At 35.9% G+C, this 16,884-nt stretch overlaps 1 protein-coding gene across 1 annotated transcript in view; it reads right to left on the bottom strand.

The window, feature by feature from the left end:
- Nucleotides 1-16,884, bottom strand: part of LOC150100269 (serine/threonine-protein phosphatase with EF-hands pef-1-like) — a 221,740-nt gene that overhangs the window by 86,732 nt on the left and 118,124 nt on the right. The window contains exons 3-5 of the mRNA XM_090402569.1: nucleotides 13,227-13,354; nucleotides 4,742-4,841; nucleotides 3,037-3,203 (exon numbers count right to left, since the gene is read on the bottom strand). Coding sequence (XP_090258695.1) covers nucleotides 3,037-3,203; nucleotides 4,742-4,841; nucleotides 13,227-13,354 — 395 coding nt within the window. The remainder of the gene's footprint in view (nucleotides 1-3,036; nucleotides 3,204-4,741; nucleotides 4,842-13,226; nucleotides 13,355-16,884) is intronic.

Below are 16,884 nucleotides of genomic sequence, written 5' to 3'. Positions count from 1 at the left end.
CTGTCACTGGTTCCTTAAGTTTCTCCTTCCAGGATATTCCTTGGAAATATCCTCCAACTGTAGGCAGTTACCGAATATAATATATATTATTATTGTTTCTTGAAACTCGATGCTAACAAGTTAGCAGTAATTTTCGTTAGTTTTTCAGTAGTGGGGACACTTCTGAGTTTTTAAGCTTATTATATGCAACCGAATGTACGGGGAAAAAAATTCCAAACAAGATGAAGCAGTGCTCCCTGTTTCATCTTGTCGGACGGAATTAGAGTTTGACCTTGATAATTATATTTTAATATAACCATCACACTATTCAAGTGCCAATTCCCAACAGCAAGGATTTTACAAATTAATAATACTAATTTGTGACTTCAACAAATCTCATCATCGGCCTGTGGAGTAAGATAGGTGCTGAGATTCATCACCTTTTTTTACCTACTCTACCACTATGCACTCTATTTTTATTTCCTACGCCTACAAATAGATAGATAGAATGGGAGTTCATATCTTTCATCATCGACCTCTTTAGAGAAATTTCAAGTTGTGCTGAGGGTCAGCTTGATAGTAAGAGAGGAGCAAGAAAGGTAGAGATGACAGTAGTAGGGAGATAAAGGGGCCTCAGTCGATCTACTTGGCCATACTCAATAGTACGAAACCAAGCAGATCTCTGACAATTCCTCCCTCCATCCGTTCTTTTTCAGCTTGCCCCGGTCAGTCACCTCTTTAGGTGTCTGTCCGCGGAAAGTGGGGAAAAAACACATGGGAGAAGACTCTTACACACATATACTTATACAACACATATACTTGTACTTATACAACCCATATACACTTGTACACACACCTATACTTTATACTTCTATACCTAAGTTTACACTTTCATACTAATAAATTTGGAATTTTGAACAGGAGGGGCGAGCCCGGCCCGAGTGATGCAACTCACAAGGAGCTGCACCGCCTCGCAGTAAGCCTTCGCTGCTCAGGTTCGCCGGCCTTTACTACTAAATATTCTAAATTTTTTTTTTTTTTGGCGCGTCTACTCCAGCGGTGGAAACTTCTCTTTCTTTGAAAACTTCCTAGCATACTCCATTAAGGTTTGTGGATGTTGGGTCTTCATTTCTACATGTGATAATGATTTTATCAGGTCGCAAAATGCGGTAGCCTGCGTCTGGTTTAGTCTTAGATGACATTGTACTGGAGCTGGTTCAGCCTTGGTGATGTCAGCAAAGTATAGATCTCCCCATTTAAAACCCGTACTGTTCTTAGAGAATATGAACGATGGTTCCCCCTCTGTAGTTATCTTTTTAAACAGCTTGTCTCTTACATATTGGGGTTGCTTCGAATTTTTCAAGATAACAGAACCGTTCATGACCGACTCTTCGGTAGGTTCTGTTTCTCTAACGTTGTTTACTTCTTCTTCTGCTGCGGACTCCTCTTGAGATGAGGATTCCTCTTCTGATGTGGTTATCGTATTAGGAGTATCTCTTGTTGTCTGAGATTCTGGCATCTTTATGTTAGCGGTAGCCACTTCTTTTTCTGCTGTTGGGGTTACTTTGATTGTCTTGTTTGTTGTGTCTTCCTGTGGGCTCAGGGGCCGTTTGGTTGAGTCAGAGTTTGCCTCCATCTCTTCTACTTCTTCATCACTGGTTATAGAACTAGGTTCGGTTGCCGTTGTCAATGTGGTAACCTTTTCCTGTGGAGTTGGGAGCGGTTCTTGTATGCTAGGTGGTGGCTGCGTCACTGGTGTGATGGTGCCACCCATCTTCTCTGCGTATGTTGTCTAAGGGCAGGTGTTTATCTTGCGCTCTTTGGTTCCGCATTTTGGACATGATGCTTGGCACTGTTCCAGGGTGTGGCCTGTTGCTAAGCAGTTCCTGCACTTCGATCTAGGACAGTTTGCTCCGAGGTGATCAAAAGCACCGCACCTAAGGCATTGCTTTTTTACTCCGGGATAATTTATCATGATCCGGGCGGATCCAATGAAAATAAAGTTGGGGACTTCAGATTTCATCTCGAGAGAGATGGTCACCTCTCCCGACTTCCATCCTGGGTTGTCGGCGTCATCGTGTACTTTAATCTCTCGAACTGTTCCCCACTTGGAGAAGATGCCTCGGATGATTTCCTCGTATTCTAGCGGAAATCTTTGGATTTTGAGCGTCTTTATAATAATGCTCCCAACTAGGAATGGAGATATTTTCGTTTCTCCGCAATTGAAACCTAGGAGCAGCTTTTCTTTTGATTCCGTATTCTTCAGTACCACCTGGAATCTACCGCCGCCATAAGGCGTTAAACCAAAAACGTTTTCAGCGCCGACGCTGTTTGATATGGCTTTCGCTATTGCCCGTGCAGGTATCGTGGCGTTGACCTCAAAGGCAAGGGTCCGCACACGCGGCAGAATTAAGGGCATCTTTCTAAAAAGCAAGGGGGGGCCTAACTAGTCCCACCACCAAGTGTTTGATCTTGCCCCGGTCCGGGGTTTCCTGTAGATCTGCGATCGACGCTTTGATATTCAGAGTTCCTTACGGAACCCGTACTGATGTCAAGCGTCTACGAACAGATACTACTTTTTGCTAGTAGTCTTGGAGCTCTCGTTTAACGCCGCTTATTAAACTTAGCCAAAAGGCCGAGAAGCGCCGAGAATACAAATTAAAATAGGAATCGCAATATACCCATGATATTTTCAGATAAAAACTCTTTATTTCAATTGATAAATATATTTCATATAATACAATTTATGGTGTGCGAGAAAAGTTTTTTAGAATATTTAGATTGCTTAAAAATTCTTAAAAACTTTGATGTAAATAAATGTATCTTATTATAAAACATGTAATTATTAAGATTATAAATGCAATAAAAAGTATTTTATAGACACTGACTACATCAATTACTACCAGACGACGAACTAAGTCTTTCATCTCGAATACTTCACTACCATTGTATGTATCAGATTACAGTCTCATACTAAATTCAAATTCTGCTGTTTTTACAAATATTTCGTATTAAACATGGCAGAATAAGCTGAGATATCCAATTACACCTAATTACCTTACGAACTTTGAATGTATCGATGAGCGTTGTGATATCGTCTGCAGTAATCGGTAACTTCAAATGAGGTCCTCGATAGCCTTCTTCGATGAACACCAATTCGGGATTGGTGGCTCGCCAAAGTTCCTTTTCTTCTTGGTCAGCTTGGTTGAGGTATTTCGGTCTGCCTGTTAAAAATCAGAAATCGATCTATAATAGTAATAAATAATAAATAACGTTTAAAACTTAGAAACTAACCTAGTATACCTTTATATTTCATATATAGTATAGGGACAATAAATAATTCTAGTCCATTCCAGACACGACATGAAACCCACTACAAGTCAAACCCACTCTCGGATGACATTGTACAATTAATCATAGAAATGAACAAAGCCCGAAAAAAAGAGATCACAAACACACGGGTCTCACAAGATCCAAAAATTCTGAACAAACATACTAACAATGTAAGAGAAGCTCTGAAAAAATCACAGGAATCTGAAATGGGAAAATGAAACTCACATCCCCTCAATCTTCGGAAATTCCTCAAAACAAATCTTCGCATCAGCCGCAAATCACTTCCTCCAATGCAAGGCGAGCAGGGGTTGTATATACAGATGCTGACAGAGCAGAAGCTCTTGCCAGCAATCTCGAAAAACAATGCGGTCCAAGTATACGAAAACACAAACCCCAACTTTGCTTACACGATCCACCAATATGTTCGAGGTACTTTATGCCAATCCACAAACGATTCCTCCCACTTTCCCAGCAGAAATAATCAATCATTAAACATCTCAACAACAGGAAAGCACTGGATAAGGGGCCAGGATGGAATCACAAACATTTTCCGTTCAAAGCTGCAATACACCTTGTCAGTATCATAAATGCAATCTATGATTTCAGTATTTTCCTCCAACTTCGAAAATTGTCGATATTATTCCGATACATAAATCAGGAAGAACTCCCCAGTTCCCCTCAAAACTATCGGCCCATCATTCTTCAATCAAACTTAGGAAAAATTGCAGAAAGAATGATCCTAACTAGATTACAAGAAGCAACAGGTAAAGCAAACATCACATACCAAATGAATAATTTGGTTTCCGACGCAATCACAGCACAGTTCAGCAAATTCAACGACTTGTTGAACATACGACTACAGGATACAATTGGAAACACAGGAGATGTTGCCTTGGATGTTGCAAAAGCTTTTGACAAAATTTGGCATCAAGGACTCCTCCTTGATAGGAAACGGCAAGTTAAAATCAGCGATGTGAAATCCAACACAGCTCAAAATCTCAGCTGGAGTCCCCAATCCCCCTAGTGGCCCCCCACTCTTGTTCTCCATCTACATAGCATACATCCATCAAAAACCTACAAGTTCAACATCTTATACGCAGATGATACGGCAATATTAACAAGATCTGTACGTCAACGCCTGGAAACCAAAAGATTCTAAGATAATGTCACCACCTTAAAAAAATTGGTGTAGCGAACTCGAAGCAAACGCTCACAGATCACAACCAAAGAGATCATTACAAGCACAAAAAGCCATCCTTATCTGCTGATCATGCCTAGTTTTCCAGTTCCCCCCCCAAAGGGCGAGCTTAAAACTCATAAGCCGCCCATAACCAAGAAGCTCTCTTAACAGACACAAGAGAATGTGAATAGCAAATCGTTTCCATCTAGACACAGTACTCAAATAAAAAATTATGGCATTGTAACTTACCTCGTAAGGAATGCTGAATTGAACTAGTGACCACTGGAGATAATTTAGCGGTTTCAGCACCAGAAAGATGTGCGATGAGATCATTAAAGAACTCGTACAGCTGAAAATATAAAAGTACTGATTGGTTATTTGGAATTTAGAACTATAACTTAAGGATGAAGCCTGACTGCGCAAGTTTCAAAACTACCACCTTTTTTTTATTATTTGTTTTATTTCAGTTCCTTTAACCACGAAATGAACAGAGTCCAGACTACCCCAAAGAGTGTGTGTGTGGGGGGGGAAATCTGTTTAAAAATAATTCGAGGACGAAGTAGTTAAAGTTAAAGACTTCTTCGCAGCTGTTTGTTATGCTATTGACGAATGATGAGCTAAGGTCTTTTTGGTGTTTACATGAATTAATCTGCTTTGAACGATGTTTCCCGATGGTGTGGTTTTCCACACCATCGGTGTGATTCGCCATGAATTCTGTTAACACTTCCGACTTGGTCTGTTTCAGTCTTGCGAAAGCGGATCACCTGTCAAGCTAATTATTAAGAACGCTTTCCACATATACATTTATCTACTAATATAATACTAATAATAATAAGCAGAAAAAAAAAGAAGGTTCGAGCATGACAAAAGTCCTCGTCAATCTAATTCAAATTAAAAATAGTAATAAGTCCAACGTTCCATTGAAAAGATGAGGACATGCCTATAAATATATACTGCATGCCCGATTTACACTTACGCGCAGGTCTGCGTTTAGCATTACAAGTGTTCGAAACCACATCGACAGAATAGGATGGTTGACCCTTATTGCCAAAAACCAGGGAGCATTCTGAACACCAAAACTGGTTTAAAAAAAAATGCAATCTTCAACTCAAATAAAAATCAGATGTTGTTCTCAATGTTGCTTCTTTTTTTTTTTTTTCATTTAATTAACTTCGTTTCTATTCTCTTTCATTTTATCCTGCACTAGTATCTCGAACAAATTTTCTCCTTCTTCGATCCTCTCCTAAAGTTCTGATTTTGATGCTAACCCTACGTTAATTTCCAACTTGCTTTTTTTTTTCTCCGTATGGTTCATTCTGGATCAATTAAAATTCCAAATCAAATTAACTTGTCCCTGACAAGTCCCTGAAAACAAGTTAATAAAAAACTTGTCCCTGACAAGTCATCGTCGTACTTCTCTAATCTAATAGGAATACCTCTGGTAGTGTCATCGATCAAATGTGCTACAAGACGTAAAATGTAGTCTTGCTAGCAACGCTCCTTCTAAAATCGTTCGTCTTATCGTTATCAATGTTCCTAACGATTCATGTTCATTACTTCGTTCCCAGTTAAACTTACTGCTGTAATTTGTTCCATAAAATGCAGAAAGAGAAGCAACAATTAGGTATGAAGTGATATTGGGGTGGACTGCAAGTCAGATAAATCAAACGTTAAAATGTAGGCTTCCACAAAGCAGGTAGTCAAACCGGTCGCAGAAAATAATTTGATTTATCAAATTATTTTCAGTGGGATTTGAAACGGCAACCTGTTGGTTGGAGAGCAAAGACGCCATCCACTTGGCAAATGTGGTTCTCCCATATTCAGATAAACTAATTTATATCCATAAGGAAAGCCTAAAATGTCGGCCATATGAGCTCGGTAAAGGAGCACTTGTAGGATTATCCCAGGTTATTGGCCCCTATTTACAATCCTGTTCGGACACGTTGTTGTTGCAAATATGATTTTATGATAAAGAGAGAGATCCACGTACCAATCTGTCACGTGTCTGAAATGTTAACTGTTTGGTAAAGAAACTGGTGCACGCTACTTTCCAGTTTATTGTTGGATCACGTTGACAAAGCACATGCATGTTCAAAGTGTGAGTCACGATTAGCACGGAAAATATGCAGCTTTCGCGATAAATAACTTCGAGAGTAGTTACAATAAAAAAATAAAATAAACAAATAAAATAAAGCACGTAAATAAAAAAAATCCTCTAGTTTTCCGTTACCTAAACTGTTATTAATGGCAAATGTAATTGACTTCTACAAAGAGCAGAATGAGTTAACAGGGAGTAGAAAAATAGACAGTAATAATCGCCAAAATTCATGTTTGTAAAACCCACTGTTAAGTTCACCCAACCATCGCTGTGCTTTCTTCGTTTTGATTTATTTTAATGAAGTCTGACATTCATGACAAGATGGATGCCCTGTAAACCATTCAAGTTATTGGACTAAAAAAAGCGGACATCGGACTATAAAAGGCATTGACAATTGCAACATTAGAAAAACTCTGAGAATTATTTTATAAAAGATATTAATGTCACTTATTGTCAGTTCCATAAAAACCTAGATTTCAGGACGATACATGCAACTTTAGATGGATTACGTAGATATAATCTCCTGGTGATTCAAAGCATATCAACACATCAGAAGCCCATCCTGTGCACAGATGTAGCCATTTTTTTTCCCCATTTTTATCATGGAATCCCGTTTCATAGAGCTGTAAATCCTATTGGAAGAAATAAGGCTCTTTCGTCAATTAAAAAAAAGTATCAGTGGTCAACCATGTCATGCAAGGCAAAATTAATGTCTTGAGATTGTGGGACAATAGTTTATCTCTCTCTCACTCCTAAGAATATTTTCAAATTCTGCTGAAGAATTTCAATAGATCCCTAGAAATTTCGTAGAAAGCTACAAACATGGGGTTTATAACTTTCTTCCATTAGTTGTATTGCTTTTGTATTTTTTCTTTCTCTCTTTCTTAAACGTTGTCATCATTATCATGAGAACGATTGTTTACTTCTTGAACTGGGGCACTGACTTAGGAATCCTTGCCTTATCATACATGGTTCTTGTCCATATACTCACTGTGAGTGATGAGGTCTTTGAAAAACTTGATCAAGACTAATCTGGATTGAATACTTAAGACATTGAAAATCCTTCTATTGAAAATCAATAGCGGAAACGCACATCTAGGAAGAATAATTACTAACGAAATTTATTTAGGTAATAAATTACTATACCAATATTTCGCGTTGGTCATCACAAAGGCATATTCATAGGCACAAAGAAATACAACTAAGCAGCTGCATGCAACAGGAAGAACAGCGTTCGTTTGGACGAACACAGAAGCTATGTCTATTACGTGTACTACAGCCTATCTAGAGTAGCAGACCATGTCATTGATACGAATTATCGGATCTAACGGGGGAAGCTTCCCTTTTATTCACCAAATCTGAACAACTTTGGCTAACTCACGTCACCTGAAATATATGGAAGACAATTATTTTGGAACTTTCACCAAGTTTCTATTACTCACGCATAGAGGGCGTCAATTAACCAAGACATTTATCTATACTTGAACGACTTCAAGTATAGATCAATTTTAAACACTCACATTGGAATCGATCATGTCTCAAAGTATCGTTTTAAAGGAGAGCAGCAATTCTATATATAAAAAAAAATGTTTTAGAGGATTTGCAAATGCAGTAAGAGTTCTGCAGAAGTCCGTCTTCACCCTCACAAGAAGTTCCCCAAGAGATAACTGACTACTTATTAGGATTGAGTTACTTGTGAATCATCTATCCTGAACCATCTGAAGGTCCACAATGTCGCCATTGTTTCCAGAGTAGTCTGACAAAGGTGCCCCATCTGCTGATTGGTTATTGTTAGGGGCTTGTGTATGTACTTGAAAAGCTCGTGATTTTTCAAGACAGTAGTATACCTTGATTTAACCAAGTCGCCCCTAATTGAAAAAAAATACTGTCATTCTAAGTTAGCGATAATTTGAATCACCAGTTGTCCATGGCAATCTTCATACGCTAAATGGAATGACAATGTTTTTTAAGTGCATTTCGCAAAAATGAATCATGGATGGTCTGAAATGTTCTTGGCCAAACAATGAAAAAACGAATTTATAATTTCAAAATTAATTTTATTTTTCAACATAATGTCCCGTGAGACTAATACATTTATTCCAGCGATGCTCCAGCGCCATTATCCCGTCCCTGTAGTGGTTCTCAGTAAGATCTGCAAAATACTCCTCTACAGCTGCAATCACCTCTTGATTCAAAGAAAAACGTTGGCCAGCAAGGAAAAGTTTTAGTTTGGGGAAGAGATAGAAGTCAGAGAGAGCCAAATCTGGGGAATAGGGTGGATGTTCCAACAATTCATAGTGCAGGTCCCTTAATTTTCCCATTGCTAAAACACCTTTGTGGGCAGGTGCATTCTCCTGATGAAGGATGATTTTTTTTCTTCTGCAAACCGGGTCTTTTCTCACGAATTTTTTCGTCTAGTCTGGTTAAAAGATCGGAATAATATTCCACGGTTATTGTTTTACCCTTTTCAAAATAATTAATAAAAAAAATGCCTTTAGCATCCCAAAACACCGGTGCCATGACCTTTCCTGCTGATGGAACCGACTTTTTCTTCTTTGGCGCTGAACAACCGGCTTCTGTCCACTGTTTTGACTGCTGTTTGGATTCTGGTGTGTAATGGTGAATCCAAGTCTCATCCATAGTAATAAATTGACGCCCAAAATCAGTTTTATTCTTGTTAAAACGCTCCAAGCACTGTTCAGAGATTTTCATGCGAGTGCGTTTTTGATCAGCGCGACATCCATCTTATGCAAAGCTTTTTCATTTGCAATTCTTCATGCAAAATATATCCTACATGTTCTTTTGAAATGCCTATGGTCTCTGCAATTTCACGCACTTTGACTGGCCGGCTATCCAATACCATATCGTGCACTTGATCAATGATTTCTGGTGTTGTTACACTTTTAGGACGTCCTTCACGTGGATCAACTTCAAGGCTGGTACGGCCACGTTTAAACTCGGCAGCCCATTTCTTAATTGTCGAAAACGAAGGGGAAGAATAAGTGCCAGGTTTACGTATAAGCTAAAAAAAAAAAAAAGCTACAGCTTTAGGTCTCACAATCTGCCGGGGCCTCAAATAAAAAATCAAAAAGATCAGCTGATGTAATTTAAAACAGTAGGGGGGGGGGCCTCTGGGTTTTGTATAGCTTAGGGCCTCAGCAAGTCTAAATCCGGCCCTGAGAAGAATGCCCATAAACTTTTATGAACTTCGAATGAATTTGTTTTGGTGTTAAACCTTCCTTTATAAAGAATTTTATAACCGCGCGAAAATCAATTTTATGCATTTCAAGGGATACAGCAACAAACACTTTTGCTTCAGACAGCTGTATAAAACAAACTACTGTACTTGATAGAATGACTTGCAATTTCACATGGTTGGTTACGACAGATGTACCAACTTAGAAAAAAAGAAATCGGGCCGATAGTGTTGCCATCTATGATCGAGGCCGAGAACATTTCAGACCGCCCTCGTATTTAGAGTATTGAAAGTGTCCTATTACGTTATGAGGCTCTTTGAATACCAGAAAAGTACTTTGTAAAAAACATGAAGGGGTGAAACAAAAGTTACGTGGAATCAAACAAGAATGAAGAAACATATGCAAATTATTAAATGTACTTCAAAGTCCTTAAAAGGACAGGCTTAAAGGGGCGAAGCAAGAATGCTTTTCATATTCCCCGTTATCTGTAGAGGAGAGTGTAAGGATAAGGGGTTATTGAGCTATGAGCTCTGATCCTGGCAGGAGGATAACAGCAATAGCCAAGCCTCAGTTAGAACTTCATTGGCTACAACATTGCCATCCATTACCCTCCCGGGATTTTTGCCTCCATTAAACGTACTTTAAACTTAATTGGTTGATGGACTGAGTCCTTGACTCTTTATCCCTTCATCTGGATTTTAGATTGTGGGTGATGAGATTATTGTGGGTAATTTACCCGCTCATTGTAAGCATTGAGGCTGTATCAGCTTTCTCTTCGATCATTAAATGTTCTGATTATGCAAGATTTTTATATTTGAAATATATTGTTAAAAATACAATGTGTTATCATATTAATTAGTAATATTTATAATATATTGAAAAAAGTTCTCTAAATTTGACAAAATTTTACTTTAATTTTTATTTTCATATTATATTAATGAAGTGTAATAATTAATTTATTTTCCGGCTACCATTTCTCTTCTTTTGTCTTATAATTATTCCAAAGAGATCAAACAGTTCCTTTAAACTATATTATATTTATCTCAATATTATATTTATTATATTATATTATATTATATTATATTATATTATATTATATTATATTATATTATATTATATTATATTTATCTCAATATTAAATTTAAACCAGCAGCTTAGATGTAACTGGCATCAAAATTCCCAAAGGGCAATGGAAATAACCGCTTCAGATTTCTCTTTTTCGCTTCACTGTCTTATTATCCTAGCCGATTTGGGTGAATTTAAGAGAAGATAATTGCCGTTATGTCTTGTTACTGACAGCTAATTAAAAGGTTTACTAATTTTATGCCTAACTTTTGGCCTCTGGACAAGAATCTTGAAATCTGTTTAACAGGCTAGCAATCCGTCAAATGTTTGGTAAACAGAGATAATAGACGGTTTACCGTTAAGGTCAACAGTTGCAAGAACTTTGCTAGAAGTGTGTGTGTGGGGGGGGGGGGGGAAATATATATATATATATATATATATATATATATATACCATTTGAATTCTTGTCAAATATTTATATATATATTTGATTTGACAAGAATTCAAATGATATACATACATATATATTTTTTTATATATACATAGATATTTTTTTATATATTTTTATATATTTATAAAAAATTAATCGATCCATGCTTTGCATGAACCTCCAGAAAATATTTTGTTGTTCTTTCCCAAATCGAAGTCCTTATCCTTATAAGGACTGGCTTAAAGGGGCGAAGCAAGAATGCTTTTCATATTCCCCGTTATCTGTAGAGGACTGTGTAGGGATAAGGTGTTATTGAGCAATTAAGGCTCTGATCATGGCAGGAGGGTAACAGCAATAGCGGAGCCTCAGTTAGAACTTCATTGGCTACAGCATTGCCATCCGTTACCCTCCAATGGTATTGGATTGAATGAATCAATCACCGCATCTCACGGTCGATTGATCCCAAATCGAAGTCGCTTTACTTAAAACATTGTGTATTTTAGAAGTATTAAAATCAAAAAGGTGTTGTTCTAAATATCGTTATATTATTCCAAAAATTTAATACTATAAAATAATTTAATTAAATAACATTTAACAAATAATTTTATATTATATTCTATATAAAATATTTAATTTTTAAGCAAAATAAAAATTTTAAACGATCTTTATATAATCAAATGGAGCCTCAGTTGGTACCATAATTCAACTTGAGAACATGAAAAAAATATGAGGGGGAGGTATGAATAAAAAAAAATTTGAATTGAAGATACTTCGTCTATAACATGCTTTAGTTATATATTTTAGCGAAAATCCTATCCGTATTAAGGATTGTTCTGTGCATTACCAAGATCAGATTTCATTGATCCATTTTGACAACACAGAAAGACACAAATTGTCAGTGACAATCTCAAATGACATAACTCAGTGCATACCTAGAACAACACTTGGGGGGAGCTTTAGAGTTTTCGATGGCAAATTTCCAAGAGGCAGACTAGAAGGAATAAATATGACTCAAGTAAAGCAAACATTCGCCTGGAACTGTTCTCGACTACTCCCTGCCCCCCCCCTCCAATTTTTCGTTTCAGTGAGCTAACTGGTTCTTTACGTCTTCTTTATAGGGTAAATTTCGGTCTTTCCTACAAAAAATTATCTGAACGACATTAGAATCTAGAATCTGTTCAAATGCATCTTCGTTCAACTTCAACAAGATAGTCACATTAAGCCTTAAGTTACTCTACCAGTAAAAGTAACTGCAAATATTTGCATTTGTCGTCAGATTTCGTTATACTGTCTTAAGTAAATAACGCAGAGGCTACTTACACCGACTGACCTGGATAAAACATAAAACAATCAGATAAAGCGCCCTCTATGGGAAATAATTATACACCTATTATTAGCTGCAACGTTATGCTACTGCTAATTATAACAGTAGTAAAGTACATTCCCATTAACCTAACTAATTAGGAGTATGTGTGTGTAGTACTGAGACAGAGATCAAAGCTTAATCTGTATGTAAATGAGGGTCTATTACCCATTCAGTGCTTACACAATTGCCTGCAGAGTTTAAGGTAATGTAGACATAAGTGTCACCTTCGATATTTACTTATTAAAAGTGAATTGACGCATGCGCATACAACTCGGAGCTAGCGAACAAATATTTGAAGTAACAGACAACTTGGTTTAAAAACCTTTTTTGGAAACCCGATATAATAAATAGAATTTAATAATATATAATAAATGTTAAAATAATATTTTGTTGATTCTTATCTCAATATATATATATTTTTTATTTATTTATTATTATTATTTTTTAATTAATTTTTTTTTTTTTTTTTTTTTTTTTTTTTTTTGCAACGCAGTCATGACTGTCAGATCATTGCTCCTAATATTACGTATAACGTGATGAGGACAATAAATAAATTTATTTATGTGTATTTATTTTACCTTGATTTGGTCCTGTTCACCGGCGTATTCAAGTGACTGGAAAATACTCCAAGAACATCGTCTCCTGACTTCCAAACGTGCTAGATACCTTCGATACCATTTCTGAATGAGCAAAGCTGCTTTAATAGCTGGAACAGAATATGTTAACAATAATAAAAACTATTACGGAATGAAAAAAATAAAAAATTCAACTGTTTAAGAGTTGGCAACACTAAAAGAAAGATTCTCAAAACAATACCTGTTACGGATAAGAACTAATAACAACGCGTTTTTTATGTTCGAGTAACTCCATTAAGCAATCCATTAAGTAACTCTATTGACAAGCGATCGCGAGAAAAGTAGACGCCTACAGTATATTGGTTCTGTATGAGCTATCATCGTTTGAACAAGGATGTCACGTGAACATTCTATTTGACAGAACGATTCTATCTACAGGAATAAGTCTAGCGGAACTAAAATGACACCAGAATCAAGATTGATGGTCAATGAGTATGTTCATGATTACAACTTAATGTGCGGGTCATTTCAGTTGTGAGCATTCAAAGAACAGGAAGTGAATTTTACTTCACTTTTATTACGTCAGCTATCAGTCGAACTAACAAATTTCAGAATGAGCCTTAATTTATTAAATTAAGGCTCATTCTGATTATTTATTTATTTATTATTTAATATTTATTAATAAATTTAAAAAGAAAATAATAATCTAAGGGAAAATTTTCTTTACATTTTTAAATAAAATTACGAAAAATAAGTACACCATATTAAACAAAAATTAAAAGTTTCTGATATATCAAAATGTGTAACGTACGCGTTTTTTGGAAACAATGGAAATCTGTATAAATTATATGAATTATAGAACTACATATTTTAAAACCGAATATCAAAAAAAAAAGGCATATTTCCGATATGAATCATCAAAGTATGTAAATAACATTCATTTCAGATATTTTTAAATTATTTTTCAAAGTATGTAAATATGTATTAATAATGCAATATTAAAAATGTAATTCTTTAAGAACAGATGGGAACGTTATGCAAATACTAATTTTTCAGACCAATGATATCAAATAAATATTAATTTAAAAGAAAGTTACTGACATGCTTCAAGTCAATAAAAGTTTAAAGTAAAGGGAAAATGAAAAGTTTATTAATCAATGTACTGTAAAGTTGAATAAAAATAAATAAATAAAAACCCTTCGATCTCTCTTACATAAATTTTAATTACAATGAAAGCATTCGTATAAAAACGTCTGGGACCAATTTTATTACATTTAGTTATCATTTTTGTCACTCATTACAACAAAATCAACACACACACACACCGAGAACACCCTACTAGTTAAAGTCATATGCATTATTGTAAAACCGATTGGTATTCAAAATATTTTATTAGCTTGTGTTATATTGAACTTCACTATATATACTCGTGCGTGCGTGTGTGTGTGTGTGTGTGTGTGTGTGTGTGTGTGTGTGTGTGTGTGTGTATATGTATATATATATATATATATACATACATGTGTGTATATATATTTTTTTTCACAATCAAATATGTATTTTATTAACTAATTTCTAAACTATAGTACTTTTTCAGAATCTAGATTATAGGATTATTTTGAAAAATATATAAATATATGAAATTAAAGAGAAAATTTTGTACATATTTAAATCAGTTAAAAAGAAATATTTTTATAGTTAATATCAGGAAATACGAGAGAGAGAGAGAGAGAGAGAGAGAGAGAGAGAGAGAGAGAGGGACCAGTGTTTTACATACTAGATTCATTCGTGGCACGTTTAATGTTTTCTCTGTTAGTATTGTATTTTATCCGATGTTAACTTGCTTATAAACGTAGACCGTATATAATGCCTGTCATCCGTTGATTATTGTTATGTTGTGTCACAATGAGTAGACCTCTTCGAATCGTTTTATGTGTCTGTTTTACGTGATGTAAGACATTTTTATTTCATTCTTGGATAGTATTATAAGCTAATCCCGATATTGTGACATCTTTCCTCAATGTACTGGTGTGTGTGTGCGTCTCCGCAAATTTCCCCGGTCTCATCCTCTTCCTACTGACACACTAAAGTTACTCATATACTGTTTACCGTCGAAATATTTACAGTTTTCCACTGGAACACAAAAAGCATTGAAAATTGTTAATGAAAAACTTATTCCTGTTCTTAAAAAAAAAATCCAGTACAACGCAACGAGAATAAAGGGGTCAGACAACTTAATTTTATTCAGTCTGTGTTCTCCAAGTAATTTAATATTGATAAAATGGGCTCCAAGAGACAAATGTGTTAATATTATTAACAATGAACCTCGCAATGTTACTCCTATCGTGTGTTTTCAAACATTAATTGTAAAATCACTCTTGTTCATCATCATCAAATTCTTTATATATACTCTCACGGTTGGGGATGTACAGGACCTTATGATAGTACTACGTACTGTAAAAAGTTACATCATTACAAACTTCCTATAAACAATTTTCTTCCAAATTAGCCTGTTATTTGTTAAAATTCCAATATTATCAGATCTTATATTTCTGTCTTCTAAGGCACTTTTTACTCTATCAATCCACTTATATCTTGGTCTTCCTCTGGGTCTTTTACCTGCCATCATGGCAAAGAACACTTGTTTAAGTGACCATACCACCTGAGATTAGCTCTGCTAACGCATTCCTGGATGCTGACAATGTCAAGTTCTTTCCTAATAATCCTTGTTTTTAATATGAGATTGCCAATGATGCCATCTGTTCACGCCTCTAATCTCTCTTAGGATTTTCATATCTGTGGTCTCTAGTCTTTGGTCAAGTGTTTTACTTCTGACCCAGCTCTCAGATCCATAAGTTAAAACTGGTTTGAACACTGTCTTGTATACAGCTAATTTAGTGTTCCGACTAATTTCTCTCTTATACCATATAAATTTATTCATTTGACTTCCCACCATACCAGCTTTGTTGATTCTGTTCTCTATTTCTATATTTAATTTGCCATCTTCACTAAAAATCGTGCCTAAGTAGCTGAAATGTTTTACTTGTTCCACAGGTTCTCCATTCACAACACAGTTGACATTTTCAATGATTCTGCTTATTTTCATTGTCTTTGTCTTTTTATTGCTGACCTTCATACCATATCTATTACAACAGCTATTCGATTTAGTCAGGAAATCTTTTAGACTTGTAGTGGATTTATTTAAAAGTATAACATCATCTGCCTAAAGTAAAGAGCTGAGATTAACATCTCCAGTTTTGATATCAGGTTTAATACCACTTTCCTTCATAATGTGATCCATATTGATAATGAATAACAGAGGGGATAATGTTCATCCCTGTCTGACACCAGATTTAACATTAAACCATCTTCCTGTACTTCCTTCAATTCTAACTGCTGACTCACAACTCAAATAAAGACTAAGTATTGCTTGATATAATGCCCCCTTGACACCATATAACCAGTACCGTGGACAGGGCGTAGCATAGAGGCAGCTTGCCCCACGGCGCAGCTTAATAAGGGCGCTAGTTCAGCCATATTGCGCTAGGCGCCGTCGCAAGTGCGAAAAGAAGTTTTTCCAAGCTTAAACTGATTAAACATTATTTGCGCGAACAGCAATGACCCAAGAAAGATTGGTTGGTCTAGCAACTACATCGATAGAGGC

This window comes from Typopeltis vanoorti, chromosome 13, assembly GCF_054136105.1.
Source record: "Typopeltis vanoorti isolate ZY-2024b chromosome 13, IOZ_Tvanoo_1.0, whole genome shotgun sequence".
NCBI classification, from domain to species: Eukaryota; Metazoa; Arthropoda; class Arachnida; order Uropygi; family Thelyphonidae; genus Typopeltis; species Typopeltis vanoorti.
Note: the sequence above shows the minus strand (reverse complement) of the source record. Positions and strands in the feature narration are given on the sequence as shown.